This window comes from Octodon degus, unplaced genomic scaffold, assembly GCF_000260255.1.
Source record: "Octodon degus isolate 3935 unplaced genomic scaffold, OctDeg1.0 scaffold00017, whole genome shotgun sequence".
NCBI classification, from domain to species: Eukaryota; Metazoa; Chordata; class Mammalia; order Rodentia; family Octodontidae; genus Octodon; species Octodon degus.
This window is the reverse complement of record NW_004524593.1, coordinates 10,112,210-10,128,130: the sequence shown is the minus strand read 5'-3', so window position 1 is coordinate 10,128,130 and position 15,921 is coordinate 10,112,210. Positions and strand designations below refer to the sequence as shown.

At 42.9% G+C, this 15,921-nt stretch overlaps 1 protein-coding gene across 4 annotated transcripts in view; it reads left to right on the top strand.

Annotated features, from left to right (window-relative positions):
* Kif26b (kinesin family member 26B) overlaps window positions 1-15,921 on the top strand; it is a 512,864-nt gene that overhangs the window by 439,301 nt on the left and 57,642 nt on the right. For all 4 annotated transcript variants that reach the window (XM_023710227.1, XM_023710226.1, XM_004626828.2 and 1 more), the window contains 2 exons: window positions 1,642-1,825; window positions 14,856-15,015. In XM_023710227.1, coding sequence (XP_023565995.1) covers window positions 1,642-1,825; window positions 14,856-15,015 — 344 coding nt within the window. The remainder of the gene's footprint in view (window positions 1-1,641; window positions 1,826-14,855; window positions 15,016-15,921) is intronic.

Sequence of the window (15,921 nt, the reverse complement as noted above, 5' to 3'; positions counted from 1 at the left end):
CATCCCACTGGGAGCATTTGCTAAGGTGAGGATGCCGCTATCATACCCATTGCCCAATCCAACAGTGCTCAGCATCTGCTTAGCACACCTCTGTGCTTGCACTTTCCTTTCCAAGCCCCTGTAGTCTGCTCCACAGTTACCTGGAATATGTGTTCAAACGTCAGTCACGACTGCTGCACCACCTTTCCCAGGAGTTGCTGGTTCGGCAGCAGCACTGGGTTAGAGCCCCCAAATCTGCATCTCTAACAAGCTCCTGTGTTGCCACAGGATCACCTAGTCCAGGGATCACCCTTGTGAGCCACTGTCACGTAATGCTGTCTACACAGCCCCAGTGATGGAGTCTAGTACTCCGCCACACTGCTGCTCATGCATGAGCTATCTCTTAGGAGTCCATCAACAACTTAGTCATCTAGGTAAAAGATCTGGGGGCCAGGGAGATAGCTCAGTAGAATAAATGCTTGCCTGGCAAGCGCAAGGGCCTGAGTTCAATCCCCAGTTCTGCCAAAAAAAAAAAAAAAAGGACTTTCTAAGTAAAAGATCTGATTAGTGGAAGGTGAAGAAGATGAAAGATCAGCATCCTCATTGTTTTGGTTCTCCTGATTGAACGCTTTTTTCAATTATTTGGTTTACTCTATAAATACAAAACCATGCACACAATACAAACTGTCTTTGAAGTTCAAGGAGTTTGATGGTTTTAGGCTCCAAATATTGGCTGTCATAGTTCAAAACTGTAGCATAGAGTCTAACTAGAAATTTGTCAGAGTTTGTACCAACCCTAAGGCATCCTGCAAATCAGTTCTTTGAACAAATCATGTTTCTTTTCTCCAACAAGCCTAAGTGCTGGCCAAATTCCAATAATACGATTGTTTTATTCCAAGCTTACTGTAATTGCTAAGGGTTCTTATAAGACTTAGACATGGTGCCCACTCTGTTTTCTGTAATCAATTACTGAGTCTGCCATGAATAAGGATCCAGGAACTGAAGGTAAAAATAGATATCTCTTAAACACAGATGAGATTTTCAAGGATCTTGCATATTTGAGTGTGTCTTTTACATGGAAAAGACCTTTTTTGATCATAATTGTGTTAGTAAATGTAGTTGCAGATTAGCATTAAATTAAATAACTGAAGAGTTAGGAGTCAAGTGAAAGCTAACCAAATTTAAAAAAGCAAACAACTTCTTTGGGACATCAGTGCTGCGAGCTCTCACATCACGTTTTGCAGCCTGGACCTCTTCAAACGATCTAATCACTGAGACCAAGCTGCTGTCCTATCCCGCGTGTTTTCCGGGGTAAACGGATCACACAGGCTGTCGTTTTTGCAGCCTCTGCAGAGATGAGCATGGGCCATCTGCTCTCATTGATCTCTCAATACAACCATTTGCTGTTCACACCTGCTATTTACAGATTCTACTGTAAAATAGGTAAAAGCGGTTGTGCTCAATCTCAATTTTCAGAAATGAATTCATTAAGCTGAGGCTTGCACAGGACCCAGTCCCAGAAGGACTTCTGGCCTTAGCAAGGCACATGTCTTCATTGTGCAGAATGAATAGGCAGCCGAGTCAAGCTGTTAGCACCCCGGCGTGAGTGACAGACGAGCCCCCTCACCCTGCAGCCTCAGCCCCTGGCTTTCTGTCTTTCAGCTGCAGAACCAGAGTGAGCTGCGGGCCCCCACTGCAGAGAAGGCTGCCTTCTTCCTGGACGCTGCCATTGCCTCCCGCAGGAGCAGCCAGCAGGACTGCGATGAGGAGGACCACCGCAACTCCCACATGCTCTTCACACTGCACATCTACCAGTACCGGATGGAGAAGAGTGGGAAGGGTGGAAGTAAGTCAGTTTGGCCCACAATGGCATGCTCCCCCCATCTGGGGTGGCCTTGACCTTTTCTGAGTAGAATAACCACTGCATTAACATGGAGTTCCATGCTTTGTAATTTTAGATAGTTACAACGTCTGAGCTGAAGTTCACTTTTGAATCGTCCAAGGGCAAAAAGCTTGGTTTGTTAAGGCTAACTTAAAAACAAACTGCCATGGGCATGGGGAAGAACAGACTTACAAGAGAAAAGCAACTGCTACGTGGTTATCTTTCTGTTCTCAAGCCCTGAAGGTCCTCATCAGGAAAGACCAAGATTCAGCCACCACAACACCCTGGCAATGTGCCACCCATCATCAGCTTGAGTCCCTTCTGGGGCCTTGACACAGTCAAGTTTGCTAAATGGTCTGTGCCTCAGACTTGGACGCTGGGTGCTGGCTGCCTCTCCCAAGTGGCTTAAGTGTCACTGCCTCCAAGCTGCACTGCCTGCTCTGAGCACTGTGGTTCAGTCTCCCCTTGGCTGTCTTGAGACAGTCAGCAGTGCTTGGTGCAGTTCTCCCTCCTTGGTTATGTCTTCACTCAGGCAGTTCCAGTACCAGTATTACTAGGGTGGTGCTGGGGACTCGGGACCATGGGCAGCATGTTCTGCTGCCCTCACTCAGCTTTCCAAAGTGAGCTGTGGGCGACAGTGTTGGGCTGGGATAGGAGTGGAGAATGGGTTCTTCCATGTCTCTTAAGTCCACTTCTGTAGGCTTTCAAAACTCAGGCAACTAGCGCACCGAATGATCCTCCCAGGGACAGTGGGTGCTAGAAAGGAAGTCAGGAGAGTGACCTTTGGCTTAGAAATTCTAAAGCCAATTAACAAAAGCAAATGCAATCAACTAATCTAGTCTAGCTGCATCCTAGAAATAAGCCATCGTCCTGGGTCCATGGACAGGCAGGCCCCCCAGTTTCTCCACAAGTCTCCTTGTTGCCCAGAAGATTTGAGAACCCAGACTCTTAGAGATAGCTCATCAAGGCTTCTGTTGCACCCCAGTGGAAGCCCACCCTCAGTGCCTCTGTTGACCAATGGCCTGCCATTGTTCCTCTGCCTCAGTTGAATTTTACACTCTGAGTCTGGAAATGTAATTTACAATCAGTGACACACACTTTCAGATGAGTTCTGGCAGAGCACCACAACAGTCAGAACACAGAAGCAGGCCAAGTTCCCTTCTACCCCTTGTAGTCGGTCACTTTGCCCACCTCTAGTCCTGGCGACCATTGGCCTCGTTTCTGTCTTTTTGCCCTTATCCAGACTATCATACGAGTGGAATCATGGGATCCATAGGTGTCCTTTTGTGCCTGTCCATGGTGCCTGCCCCTTCAGTTTTGACTGCCTCCCCCATCCCCAGGAGGGAATGAAAATACCTCCGCATGGGGCTGGAGCGCTGCTCACCAAGGCTGCCCTTTTATAGTGCTAAAAATCAGCCTCAAGCCACTACTGTCTCCCCACTTGTACTCAGTTGTGCACCCCAGGGAATGTTCCCCTTTAGCAGACCAGATGTCTCCTGACAACCCATGTTGGTGAGATGGTTTGACAGGGGACAAACCGAGCATGTTTAATGGATTTCTTTCTGGGAAACTTAAATCTCAAAAAAAAGAGTTCACCCTGTGTAGAGCACTTCCATTTACAATAACATTTTATTGAAGCAAATAAGGGATTAGGAGAAGGACAAGAAGATCCAGACCTTGAAAAGTCCACAGCAGATTTGTATGCACATTTCTCCTGAAGATCTAGGAGCAGGCTCTAAATCCTGCCCCCATTGTTTAATTCTGGTTAATGTCTTAACAGAGTGAATGTAAAAGTCTGAAAAATATTTATTTTATTTGTTCAAGCAGTTGTCAATAATAATAATAACCATTGTTGCCTGCAGCATATTCTAGGTCTTTCAGCAAAAGGTAACATAAAAGACCTGAATCTTGAGCCAAATGGCTCCCAAATGGCACTAAGCAGAAAAACTCAGAGGGTGGGACAGTCTCTTCCTCCTTGCAGGTTGCAAACCAAAGTCAGAACAACTCTTCAGGTTTTCACTTTTATTTCTTGGTTCTGCTTTCAATTTGGAATCTCAAAGCAGAGAAACCATGAAAAGAAGGAAATCATTAAAGTACCTCGAACAGAAGAACCTGAAATTCAGCTTCCACAAAAGTTTAAGTAAGGACAGTCCAGAAGCCCAACAATATACGCTACGTAATGAAACATGAGTATTTATTCAATATTGGACATTAAACTCATCTTCCTATTTTTAACTTGTGAAACAGAAATGCTTTGAAATAATAAATTCAGGTTAAAGGAAAAGATAAACACCACGAATGACTTCTACAACCTTTTTTAGGTGCTTCGAAATGTTGTAGAATAAGAAGAGAGAAGAGGCAGGTGTGCAGGCTACTGATAATACTCCCAATCCTGAATCTGGGGCATGTTTCCCACCTGCTGGGGCACCTGGCTTCTGTAGGGGTGGGAGCCGAGCCAGGAAAGGCACAGCCTCCCAGCCCATGGATTGTTTGACTTCAAGGAATTTGTGTATTTAAAATATAGTGAGAAGATGTAGGGTGTTATTTAAAAATGGAACTTGTGCTTACTTATATGTAAGTAATCCTGTGGGTTTGGCAGCCAGCACTTAATTAAGGGAAAGTTTATTAATTAGTCACTCGTCAGGGAAGCAGGCAACAGAACTCACTGCTGTTGGCCAACTGGTGGGAGCTTAGATGATGGATTCAAAGGTCTCTGCTACAAAAACTAAATATACCGTGTATATGAGCGCCCACGTCGCACACCCATATGCCCACTTTATGCACACATACACGCATAAAACTAAACAGACAAATGTGTGAAACATTTGTGGTCAAGATAGAAAAGAACATTCTTTGTTTATGTTATCACTCCTTTTTCAGATAGCACTAGGTTAAGCTCAAAATAGCTCCCTAGTTTCCAATATTTTTGGAACATTAGTAGGTCTGATTCTTTACCCATCATAGACGACTTCCCCTGCTAAATCTGTCATGAATTGAAAGCCTTCTTGGGAATTCCAGCATTGGGGAAGAGACTCCGAATGATGAGAGAGCTGCTGCTCATAGTAGTGAGTGGGTTAGGGATTTAAAACAAGATACTGTAGTGCTGTGCTAGTCCAGAGCAGTAATGGCAGACACAGAACTGTTGATGGTCTTTAAAGTGCGTCACCTGAGTTTGCAAGCAGCTGTGGCCTAGAGTGCAGAATGACCAGGTCTCTGATTTATTCCTTCACCTGGCTGACTCCAGGGTGGCAGTGTGAGCTGGGCTGAGTGCACGTGTGTGTACACAGGAACGCATGTAGGAGCTCCTGGTATGTGTCCGGGTCTGTACTCATGTGCTCACCAGTCTGATCAGACCATTTCCTTCACCTCAGTTTTGTTTTGACAGTGAACCAGCTTCATTTCCATGTCATGGAATGAATCGGATCAGCCAGGAGCCACTGAAGGCTGTGCGTCTGACATGGTTCTAAAGATCCATTATTTGCGGGGGGGGGGGGAGATGTGAGGAGAAGACTCTAGGAAAGACCTTGGTGCTGAGCTCTGTCACTTGAGTTGGGTCCCTGCCCTCCCGACCCCAGGCAGTGAGTAAGTCCAACCACTGCACATTCTCATTTCCCTCCTGGTCAATAATGAGGTGACCGTTTGTTACTTTCAGATTCTTATAACACCATTTTTGAAAACTTGGCTAGGAGACCAAACAGTGTGGCTTTGGCCTCCTACTGTACCTCATCTACAGCAGCAGTGCCCAGTCTTCATCTGAAGCCCCCTGTCCTGGCTGACTCCCAGCAGATAGTCAGCTTCCTGGTTCCTGAGAAAACAGGGAACCTCGTCCCTTCCCTCAGATGCCCATCTTTTAGCTCCAAATGTCCTTGTCTCTCTGCCTGGATTTCTCCCCACTCCCTTCCCATTGGCCAGCTCCTCTGCTTGCCTTCTCTTCTTCTGTTCTTATTTGCCTCCTCTGGACCTCACTAGTTGATACCCCTGCAGTTGTCTCTCAAGCGTATATATTTTTAATCTCGCCTACCACCAAAGTTCAGGACTACCTTAGCTTGGGAGGAAGAGAGGAACAGAAGAAAGAAACAACGGTCAGCTCGTCCCCCCACCCCATGTGCTCCTTGAACTTCCCACTTCAAGCAGCCCTCCAGATTTACCCCTCTGTGTTATCTTTCTCCTTTGAGTCCTATAGTAACATGAGGGGTATTATGCCTTTGCCTGAGCTCGCTGTATATGCTCCTCATTCGCATGCCTGTGTGAGCCCCATTAGTCTACACAATCCCAGAGGCAGAGGTCCTTGCTACTCCCCTTTGGTCCCCACAGCGCTGACACATAAGGTTAAGTACAGTGGAATGTGGGCTGTGTTTGAAAACCTACATCGCTCTGCTATCTAGTATCGCTTGTTTCAGGACAAGAAAGGCCACCTGGTTTCCTTTCATGTAAGCAGATGGTTGAATAAGCCCTCTGACACCAGACAATCAGGATCACTGAAAAAGTTGTGACAGATAGAAATCTTATATAATGATACATTCACAGAAAAGGCGGTAACTTAAACAAATGGGTAGGTATGCTTCAGTCTCTAGGAAAGACCTTGGCGCTGAGCTCTGTCTCTGAGTTGGGTCCTTGCCCTCCTGACCCCAGGTGGAGGGCCACGACTTTCTCTTAGAGATGAGCTTTCAACCTAAAGTTCTGACTTTCATGAACTATGCTCAGGTTAATAGTGTAGGTTTGGCTTTAAATTGTTTCAAAGAGGTTTGAGAACTTAAATTATTTGTACAGCCAGTGGATATAGAGTCCTCTAATCCCTTATAGTTTTTCCACTTTATAACATCTCGTGCACACCTAGTTCAGTGTCTTTTTTTTTTTTTGTACTGGGGATTGAACTCAGGACCCTGCACTTGCCAGACAAGCACTTATTCAGCTGAGCTATCTCCCCAGCCCTCAGTGTCATTTTTAAATCCATTTTTTATTACAGCTTTCAAAAGCATTGGGTTTAGCTTTATTAGAAGTACTAACTCTATTTGCAAAATCATGTTACTGGTTTACGTGGTATTTTGTTATATTTTGGCTTATAATTAAGTCCACACAGCAGAAACAGGCTTAAGAGGAAGCACAAATGACCCGTTGATAAGGAGACAGCTTAGGTTTGGACCAGACGTGCATATAGCCGTCAGACAGGGACCAGCCCTGGCCCTGAGCACGCATGCACTGTATCCCAGTCTGTGAGTGTCACGCAGGTGAATGAGAACTTGGCACCTGCCCGGGTTGAGACAGTGGTTCCCAGACTTTGAGCACATTAGGGCCGCCTAGAGAACTCCCGAGGAATGCCGGGGCCCTTGCTGCTCTCCAGCCCAGGTAGACTGGAAATCTTGGGAGTGGGAGCAGGAGCCAGACACTGGCATTTCCTTAAAGGTCCCGAGTAATTCATTCCAGTGTGCTGCAGCGTTAGGAACCACTTGGCTAAGGCAAGATGCGCTCAGAGAACTGCCGTGTGCTTTGGAGTTAGCCTTGGATTTTCATCTTAGACTTCGTGTCCACTGTCAGTGAGCTCTTGGGAAGTTCACTTGACACAATTGAACCTTGATTTTCTCATCCATAGTATGGAGCTCTTTCCTGCATTACGGGATTGTTGCAGGGAGTGAGCGATATTAGGAGAACTTAGCGTTTCCTGGGACCCACCAGGTGCCCAGTAAAGCACAGCTCAGGAATCAGTGAAATTAATATATTGCCTCCCATGGGGAGAGTACAACGTGGCTAATTTGGTTCGCTCCAAGTCTAGACTTAAAATCTTAAATAAAGGATTATCAAAGCAGGCTGAGTTACGTACTTTTAGCCCCGTGGCCTGGGCTTCATGGATCTGAAGTCAGTGAGAAGCCCGCCTCTCGCTGCCTATTAATTATCACCTATTTCGCTTACTTGGTGTAGAACCACTTTCTGGTCAGCCACTCGTGGGGATGTAAGTTCCTTGCGAGAGCGAATGGCCTGCGCTCTCTCACTGAGCACCTAAAGTGTGAAATGCAGACTTCTGCGGCCACTGGGACTCCAGCGGGTGTAAAGCAGAGAGTGGATTTTCCATTGTATAAACATGAGTCATGCAGTTATAATTACAGGTGTTTTATAATATTCCTTAGCACTCTGAACTGAGCCTTTTGTTCTCTAGGTTCTGTTTTACTACATGTGCATTATGCATTTTATTCCATTACGTCAAATGACCGATTAGAGTCTGAGAGCCCAAATTGGTCTCTTGTCTTGGCCCTTTCATCTGAAGTATGTGTGGAATAGCCGAGCTTCTCCTGTCTATGTAATTAAGCTGCAAAACAGATGATATTTTGCTTTAAAAATAACTCCCTACCACACTGCTTTGACCTGATCTTGCATGATATAAAATGGAATGAAAGAGAAATAACATATTTCTCTTAAAGGTTTGCACTGGGTAGAGGTGAAGATGAACGAAACTAACTTCCTCAATGTGAAAAGTTCTTTGCCCTGGCTAGGAAAACTGGAGAGCCTGTGTGCTTTCCGAAAGGCACGTGCTTTCTGAAAACATCCGTCCTCCTTTTTCTGGGTACTAGATGTGGCAATCCAGGAGGGGGAGGGTAGAGAAGGTCAGGTTAGGACAGAGTTCCCGGATGTTCTCCTCCTACTGTACAGGCAGTGTGTCAGCCTCCAGCAGCAGCGCTGTCTTCTGAGCTCCTGCAGATGCAGGGGTGCCCAGACCCTGCACAGCCAGATGCTGCCCAATACCCTTACACACAGCTGCCATGACCCAGATGCGCCCCACTGTGCCCCCAGAGAAGCAATCACTACCTGCACCTTTCGCAGGGGACCCCAATTACTCCACTTCTGCAACTGCTTTCGGAGGTTCCCCTTGCTGCCTCTGCCCTTTCTTTCTTCTGTACAGAGTAAAGAAGGAAAGAGGGGAGCACTGCTGGCCTAGGGGCATCAGCTAAGGTGGTGAAAGCCAGGTCTCCTGGGGATCAGAGCTCATGGATCGAGGCAGAGGAAGGCAGTGAGGACATGAGTGATGTGCTGAGGGCCACACTGCTCTGGAAAAGGCAGGCTTGGGGCCAGAAGGCTGCCTCGCAGCTCGCTGTGTCAGGGGCCAGCTGAGGCCAGCTGAGGGGAAAGCCCTGGTGCTGAACCACGTAGCCCTTGGGCTAAACGCTGTCTCTCCCGCCACCTTTGTGGCCATTGGCAAGTTTCTTGTCTTAAAAACCAGAGTTAATGAGATATATTGGAGATACAATAAATTGTGCATATTTTTGTAATTTGAGAATCATATATATATATATATACATATACACACTATATATATACACACTATATATAATATATATATATATTTTATATATATATATTAGTCGTACATCCATGAAACTGTTGTCATATGAGACTGGACATATCCCTCACCCTTGGGGCATTTCCCTGTACTCCCTCCCTCCAGCTCCACTCCCTTCCCCATCCCTGTGCCCAGACAACCACGGGTCTGCTGGGTTTCTATGCCATAGTTTGCATTTCCCAGACTTTTATATAAATGCAGTCATATCCTTTGTTTATACTCTTGGTGACTTCTTTCTCTTTTTATAATTATTTTGAGGTTCAGTCATTTTTTGTCCCCATCAGTAGCTCACTTATATGTATTTCTGAGTAATGGTTCCACTGCCATGCTACCACAGTTTGTCCTCTTACCAGTTAAAGAGCAATTATGTAGTTTCCAGGTTGGGGCTGTTACAACTACTGGTAGTAGGGTCATTCATCGGCAGCTCTTAATATGCACGTGTGTATGCTTTTGTGGAGGACAGTAAATACCTGGAATTGCAACGGCCAGACCATGTGACAGATGTGTTTGTAACTTTTAAACTATTTCCTAAACTGCCTGCCATTTTTATATCCCTGCATAGGAGTTCTAGTTCCTGTGGTCAGTCTTCTCGACCTATACCTTTTACACCATAGAGATGTAGTAGGTCTCATTGTAAGTTTAACTTACATTTCATTATTGCCCAATGACGTTGAACATTACTGGTGTCCTTTTGGCAGCCATGTCTGTTTGGTGAAGTATATTCACATATTTTGCTCTTCTTTAAATTGTTTTTTCCTACAAATTCTGGATACAAGTCCTTTTGATAAAATATTGACATACATACTTTCTTATAGTCTTGTCTTGTAGGCTTGTCTTTTCTTTTTCTTCATAGTGTCTTTTTAGGAGGAAAAGTATTCATTTTTTATGAAGTCCAATGTATGTAGATATTCCTTATGAATCATGTTTTTGGTGTCATACCAAAGAAATCTTTACTTAACTTCAGGGTCTTTTTTTAAAAATGCTTTTTTCTAGAGGTTTTATAATTTTAGGTTTTACATTAAATCTTTGATCCACTTTTAATTTTTGTATATTATATTATGTAAAATGTGAACTAAAGTTGCTTTTTAGCTGGGTATGGTGGTCCATGTCTATAATTCTAGCATTCTGGGAGGCTGAGGCAGGAGAATCACAAGTTAGAGTCCAGCATACACAATTTAGGGACTGGTGAGAATCTGTCTCAAAATTGAATTTTTTTCTTTTTTAATGGTTGGAAGCATTGTTCAGTGTGAAAGCCCTGGGTTCAATCCATAGTGGGGGGAGGGATGCTGCTTTTAGTAGTTTGCTATGCATATTTTTACATATGAATATCCAATTGTTCTAGTATCATTTGTTATGGAAATTATCCTTTCTCTACTAAATTACCTCTGTCAAGAATTAGTGGCCCATAGTTTTTTGTGGCTATTTCTGGACTCTGTTCTATTCCACTGATTGCTTTATCTTTGTACATCCAGTAGGACGGTATTCCTAATGTCAGTGTTAGCCTTCCTGCTTTATTCAGATTCTTTAATATTATTTTGGCTTTTCTGGATTTCTTGCAGTTCAAGCAAGTTTTGCTCTGTTCTGTTTTATTTTATTAGCACTGAGATTGAACCGAGGTGCACTCTACTACATCCCTTGCCTTTTTTATTTTTTGTTTTGAGACAGGGTCTCACTAAGTTGCCCAAGCAGGCTTGAACATAACATCCTCCTGCCTCAGCCTCTTGGGAAGCTAGGATTAGAGGAATGGGTCACCATGTCTGGCTCTGATTTCTTAAAGTACAAGCTGATATCATTGCTTTGAGATTGCTGTCATTTTCTTATAGAGGGATTTGATGCTATAAATGTCCCCCTAAGTACACCTTTAGGGACACTGCACAGTTTTAGATATGCTGTGTCTTCTTTTCATTCACTTCAAAACATTTTTGAATTTTCATCTTGATTTCCTCTTTCACTACAGTTTATTTGATGGTATTGTTGAGTTTCAGGATATTTTAAGATTTGTCCAGGTATCTTTTCACATTCATTGAATTCTCTTGTCTCAGAATATGCTTTGAGTAATGTGAATCCTTTAATGTTATTGAATAATGTGAATCATTTATTTAAGTTTATTTTATGGATCAAGATATAGTATCTATTGGTAAATGTTTTGTGTGCACTCTAAAAGAATACGTATTCTGCTGTTGTTGGGTTGAGCGTTATGTAAATGCCAAGTTGTTGAAATCTCTATCCTCACTGGTTTTCTGTCTGCTAGTTATGTGAATTATTGAGAAATGTTTATCTGAAATCGCCAACTCTAATTATAGACTTGTCTGATTCTTCTATAGATTTTTCCCTCGTGTGTGAACATGTATTATTACATGCATAAGCACCTTTGATTGTTATGGTCTCTTGATGAATTGGCCTTTGTATCATTGCAAAATGTTTCTGTTTGCCTCCTGTGACATTTTTGTCCTCAGTCCCTTTTGTGTGACACTGGTTTATCTACTCCAACTCTGATGGTTGTTTGCCTTTTCATACCAACACCAATGTGCCTATTGTTTATTTATATTCGAAGCGCATTTTTCATAAGCAGCATGTAGTAGAATGAAAGTTTTTAAATCTAACCTGATAATTTGTGTCTTTTATTAAACATTCAAACTATTTACACTGGGGCTGGGGAAATAGCTCAGTAGAGTAAGCACTTGCCTGGCAAGTGCAGAGTCCTGAGTTCAATCCCTGGTACCGGAAAAAAAAAACAACCAGCTTTGTATTTAATGTGATTATTGATATGGATTCAAGCAAACTATTACTTTTCTGTTTTTTATTTGTCTCACCTGTTCTTTATTTTGTTATCTGCCTGTTCCTGGACTTACTAAACACCTTTAATGATTCTTCTCTGTACCTGTTTTCAGTTTATTATCTATAACTCCAGGTTACTTAGTGGTGGCTTTAGGGTTTATGGTATACATCTTTACATTACGGCAGTCTACTTTCTGGTGCTACCATATATCTCAGATAGAGAATAAGAGTCTTACCATAACGTGCCTCCACTTCTCCCCTCTTGCCTTGTGCTGTTATTGCCAAGCATTTTTAACTTTACATACATCATAACCCACACATTGCATTGTCATTTTTCTTTTTGAAATTACTTTTTTAAAAGATTCAATAATAAGAAAAAAAATTGGGCATTTGCCCATTTCCTGAGCTCATCATTCATTTATGTATGTCCTCTTGAATCTACTTTCAGCAAGTTGTTTCAGCTTCTATTTTATTTTATTTGCGGAACTGGGGATTGAACTCAGGCCCTTGCACTTGCCAAGGAAGCACTTCTTCCACTGAGCCATCTCCCTGGCCCCTCAGCTTTTATAAAGTCTGAAAATGTCCTTACTTTTGTTTTGGAATTAAACTTTTTCTGGGCTTGAACTTCTAACTTACAGATTTTGAGTGCTTCAAAAATATTGCTGCATGATCTTGCTTGTGTTATTTCCAGCGAGAAATACAGCATCATACTTACCATTGTTCCTTTATATGTAATATGCTTTTGTCCCTCGTTCTTTCTATGCTTTTTTTCGTCGTTATTTTTGAAAACTGTGGTTATGATGTATGTTGATGTAGTTTTCTTCATATTTTTTTTGTGTTGGGGTTGATTAAATTTCTTGGCTCCATGGGTTTATAGTTTTCATCAAATTTGGAGAAGTTTAGCCATTATTTTTTCAAATATTTCACTTGTAAATATACTGTGTCTCTTCCTTCAGGAGTTCTGTTTACATGTATTTGGACACTAGAGGTTGTCCTACGGCTCTTTTTTTTCCGATGTCTTATTTTTGTTTTAAAATTTTCTTTCTATATTCCACTTTGAAGCATTTTTATCTTGCTGAATCTCCAAATTTGCCAGTCTGTCTTGCAATTTCAAATCTGCCATAAGTTTATTAAGTGTATTTCTCATCTCACATGTTTATATTTTTCATTTCTAGAGGTTCAGTGTACCTTTTAAAAGACTGTATTCTGTATGACTATTTTTGAACATTTAAAAAGTGTTGTAGTAGCTGTTTTAATCAGCTATTTAATTGACAGTAACTTCCGTGTCAGTTCTAACATCCATTCTCATTCTTGGCTGGTCCCGGTAATTTCTTCATTATGGGGTTCATTTTCTTGCTTTATAGCGTGCATGGTTAGTTTTGATTTGGGTACCAGATATTTAGATTTACCTTGTCGGGCATTGTAAATATTCATCAGTTTTGTTTTGGGATGTAGTTGAGTTACTTGGAAACAATATGCTCCTTTCTGGTCTTTTAATATTTGTGAGGTAAAGCTGGATGTGATGGCATTTCCCTGCAATCCCAGCACTCTGGAGGCTGAAGCAGAAGGATCATCATGAGTTTGGAGCCAGACTAGACTACATAGTAAATTCAAGGCCAGCTGATATATATATATATATATATATATATATATATATATATATATCAGTATATCAGTTGAGGCAAGATCAGTGTTTGTTTATAGCTAAATATTGCCCACTACTGAAGCAAGACCTCCTGAGTACCTTACCCAGTATCCTTTCAGTCTTGAGGCTTTCCAGTCTGGCTGTTGGGATCAGGCATTATCCCTGGCCTTGTGTGAGTGGTATGCCCTCCTACCACTGTTCTCTTCAGGGGATTAATTCCCTGTCTGTGGGTGAGTTCTTCTTTGGTCTGTGCTGACCACTACTCGGTTGAATCCTCACAGGACCTTCTGAAAATCTCCATAGTTCTCTCCTGTTCTGTAAGCCTTGGTCTTCCTGGACTTTCAGTTCTATCTCCTCGGTTCAGGGGGTCAACCAAGTCCCACCTGATTCCCTCTCCCTGAGCTGTGACCCGGGTACTCTCTGAAAGCAGGTGCCTCCTGAGATATAGACAGTGTTTGCCTTCCCATCTCCTAGGCATCACTGTCCTGTGGTGCTTGTTGTCTTACAGCGGTTGTTTTAGACATTTCCTTCATTTTGTGGTTGTTTCAGATAAGAAGATGAGTCCGCTGCTAGTTCATCGAGGCCAGATCCAGAGACATTCCTGGGCAAATTTTTCAACTTTTCTGAATTTTTATATTCTCATCTATAAGTAAGGATAATAATATTTTGCTTATAATTTTGCCATGGAAGCTTAAATGAGACTGATGTTTGTGTAGCACCTGGCAACTGGCAGCTACTCAGCAAATATTTGAGATTTCTCTATCTCTGCACCTGGCTCTTATTTCTTTCTGATTTTACCTTGGGTTATCAACCTGACCGCTGGCTGAGCTTTGGCTATGGTCTGTATGATAATTAACTAAATGGTTCATGGGCCATTCAGGCTTTAACTTGATGAATTTCAGAATTCTACTACCTGGAGGATATTCAGGGCCAAACCTTATCTTTCTTTAATTATACATTGCCTTTTCTGAAATCTCACCCAGTTCAATCTACAGGAATTTCTGCATAATTACAATGTGAATGTCAGTTTTTAGAAGGGGTGTGTGGTGGATGGAATTTAGAAGGGTCAGTGCTGTGACCCTCATGTGACCTTGTGGGGGTTTCCTGTAAATTTGTGGATGCCAACCTCTCACTTCTCCTTTTCCGTTTTCCTCAGATTTTCAAGGAGCTGCATGAAGAATGGATGAGCCTTTGCCAGAACTCACAGGTTCTCTCTTCTCTTGTCTTCTCTCCCATGGTAGTGTCTGGAGGTCGCAGTCGCCTGCATCTCATTGATCTCGGCAGCTGTGTGAAAGCTCTTAGCAAAAATCGAGAAGGAGGCTCGGGGCTGTGCCTCTCACTGTCCGCTCTGGGCAATGTTATCCTGGCTCTCGTCAATGGCAGCAAACACATCCCATACAAGTAAGTGGCTTTTCTATGGGAAAAACCGGACGGGGTAAGGGTGGGACCTGAGCTGGGTGAGGGATTCTCAGGGCAGGACCATCTGGGAGAGGTATGGCCAAGATGACCAGGTTGATGGCACAGTGCCAGAGACCAGCATTGGCTAACAGTTGTGATACTACATCATCATCCGATAGGTGCTCCACTGGCTGCCCAGGCCTCTACCGCAGCCTCCTGGACCTCATGTGAGCTGTGTGAACCTTCGCTCATTGTAAATGAGGGTGATAGCTGTGTGTCCTGTCAGCATTGCCCAGAAACAAGATTCAGAATGATATAAGACACATGAAAGTTTGTGTTCGAGACTTTAGAACATTGTAGTCAAAAATCAATAATGAAAATTTGATGGACTCTACCTCACTGAGTCTATTCTCAGCTGATTATATATAAATAATACCTTCAGAGTAGTCCTGAGCGTGGATATGGGTGTGGAATCTTTTTGTAATCTGTAAAACTCCTGTAAGATACAAGTACTAAGGAAGAAAAACCTAAGTTGGGCCGTTCATTCTACAACAACTGGGATTCAGCATGCGTCTGTGGGTTCTTCTTCCAGTGCTAGACTGATGCAAAACACCCACCCCACCACCAAAAAGAAAGCAAAGACGTGTGAGTTTTATTTTATTTTCTACCAGGAGGACCATTACTAGACTGACTTTAAGCACTTAGGTGGTGATCATAATCCTGTCAGTCTTAGTGCTTGAAATTTGGAATCCTACTTGATAAGCTCAGAAGTGATTTTGCTGCCCTACATGTAAAGGTTGTTTTCTGTGAGAAAAATTTCAGGTTGAAAGTTTCATTTTCCATGAGTTCCACTTCTGAATGAATGAAAATCTGTGAGTTCAAAACAGCCAGGAAATAAGTTGGTCCGCA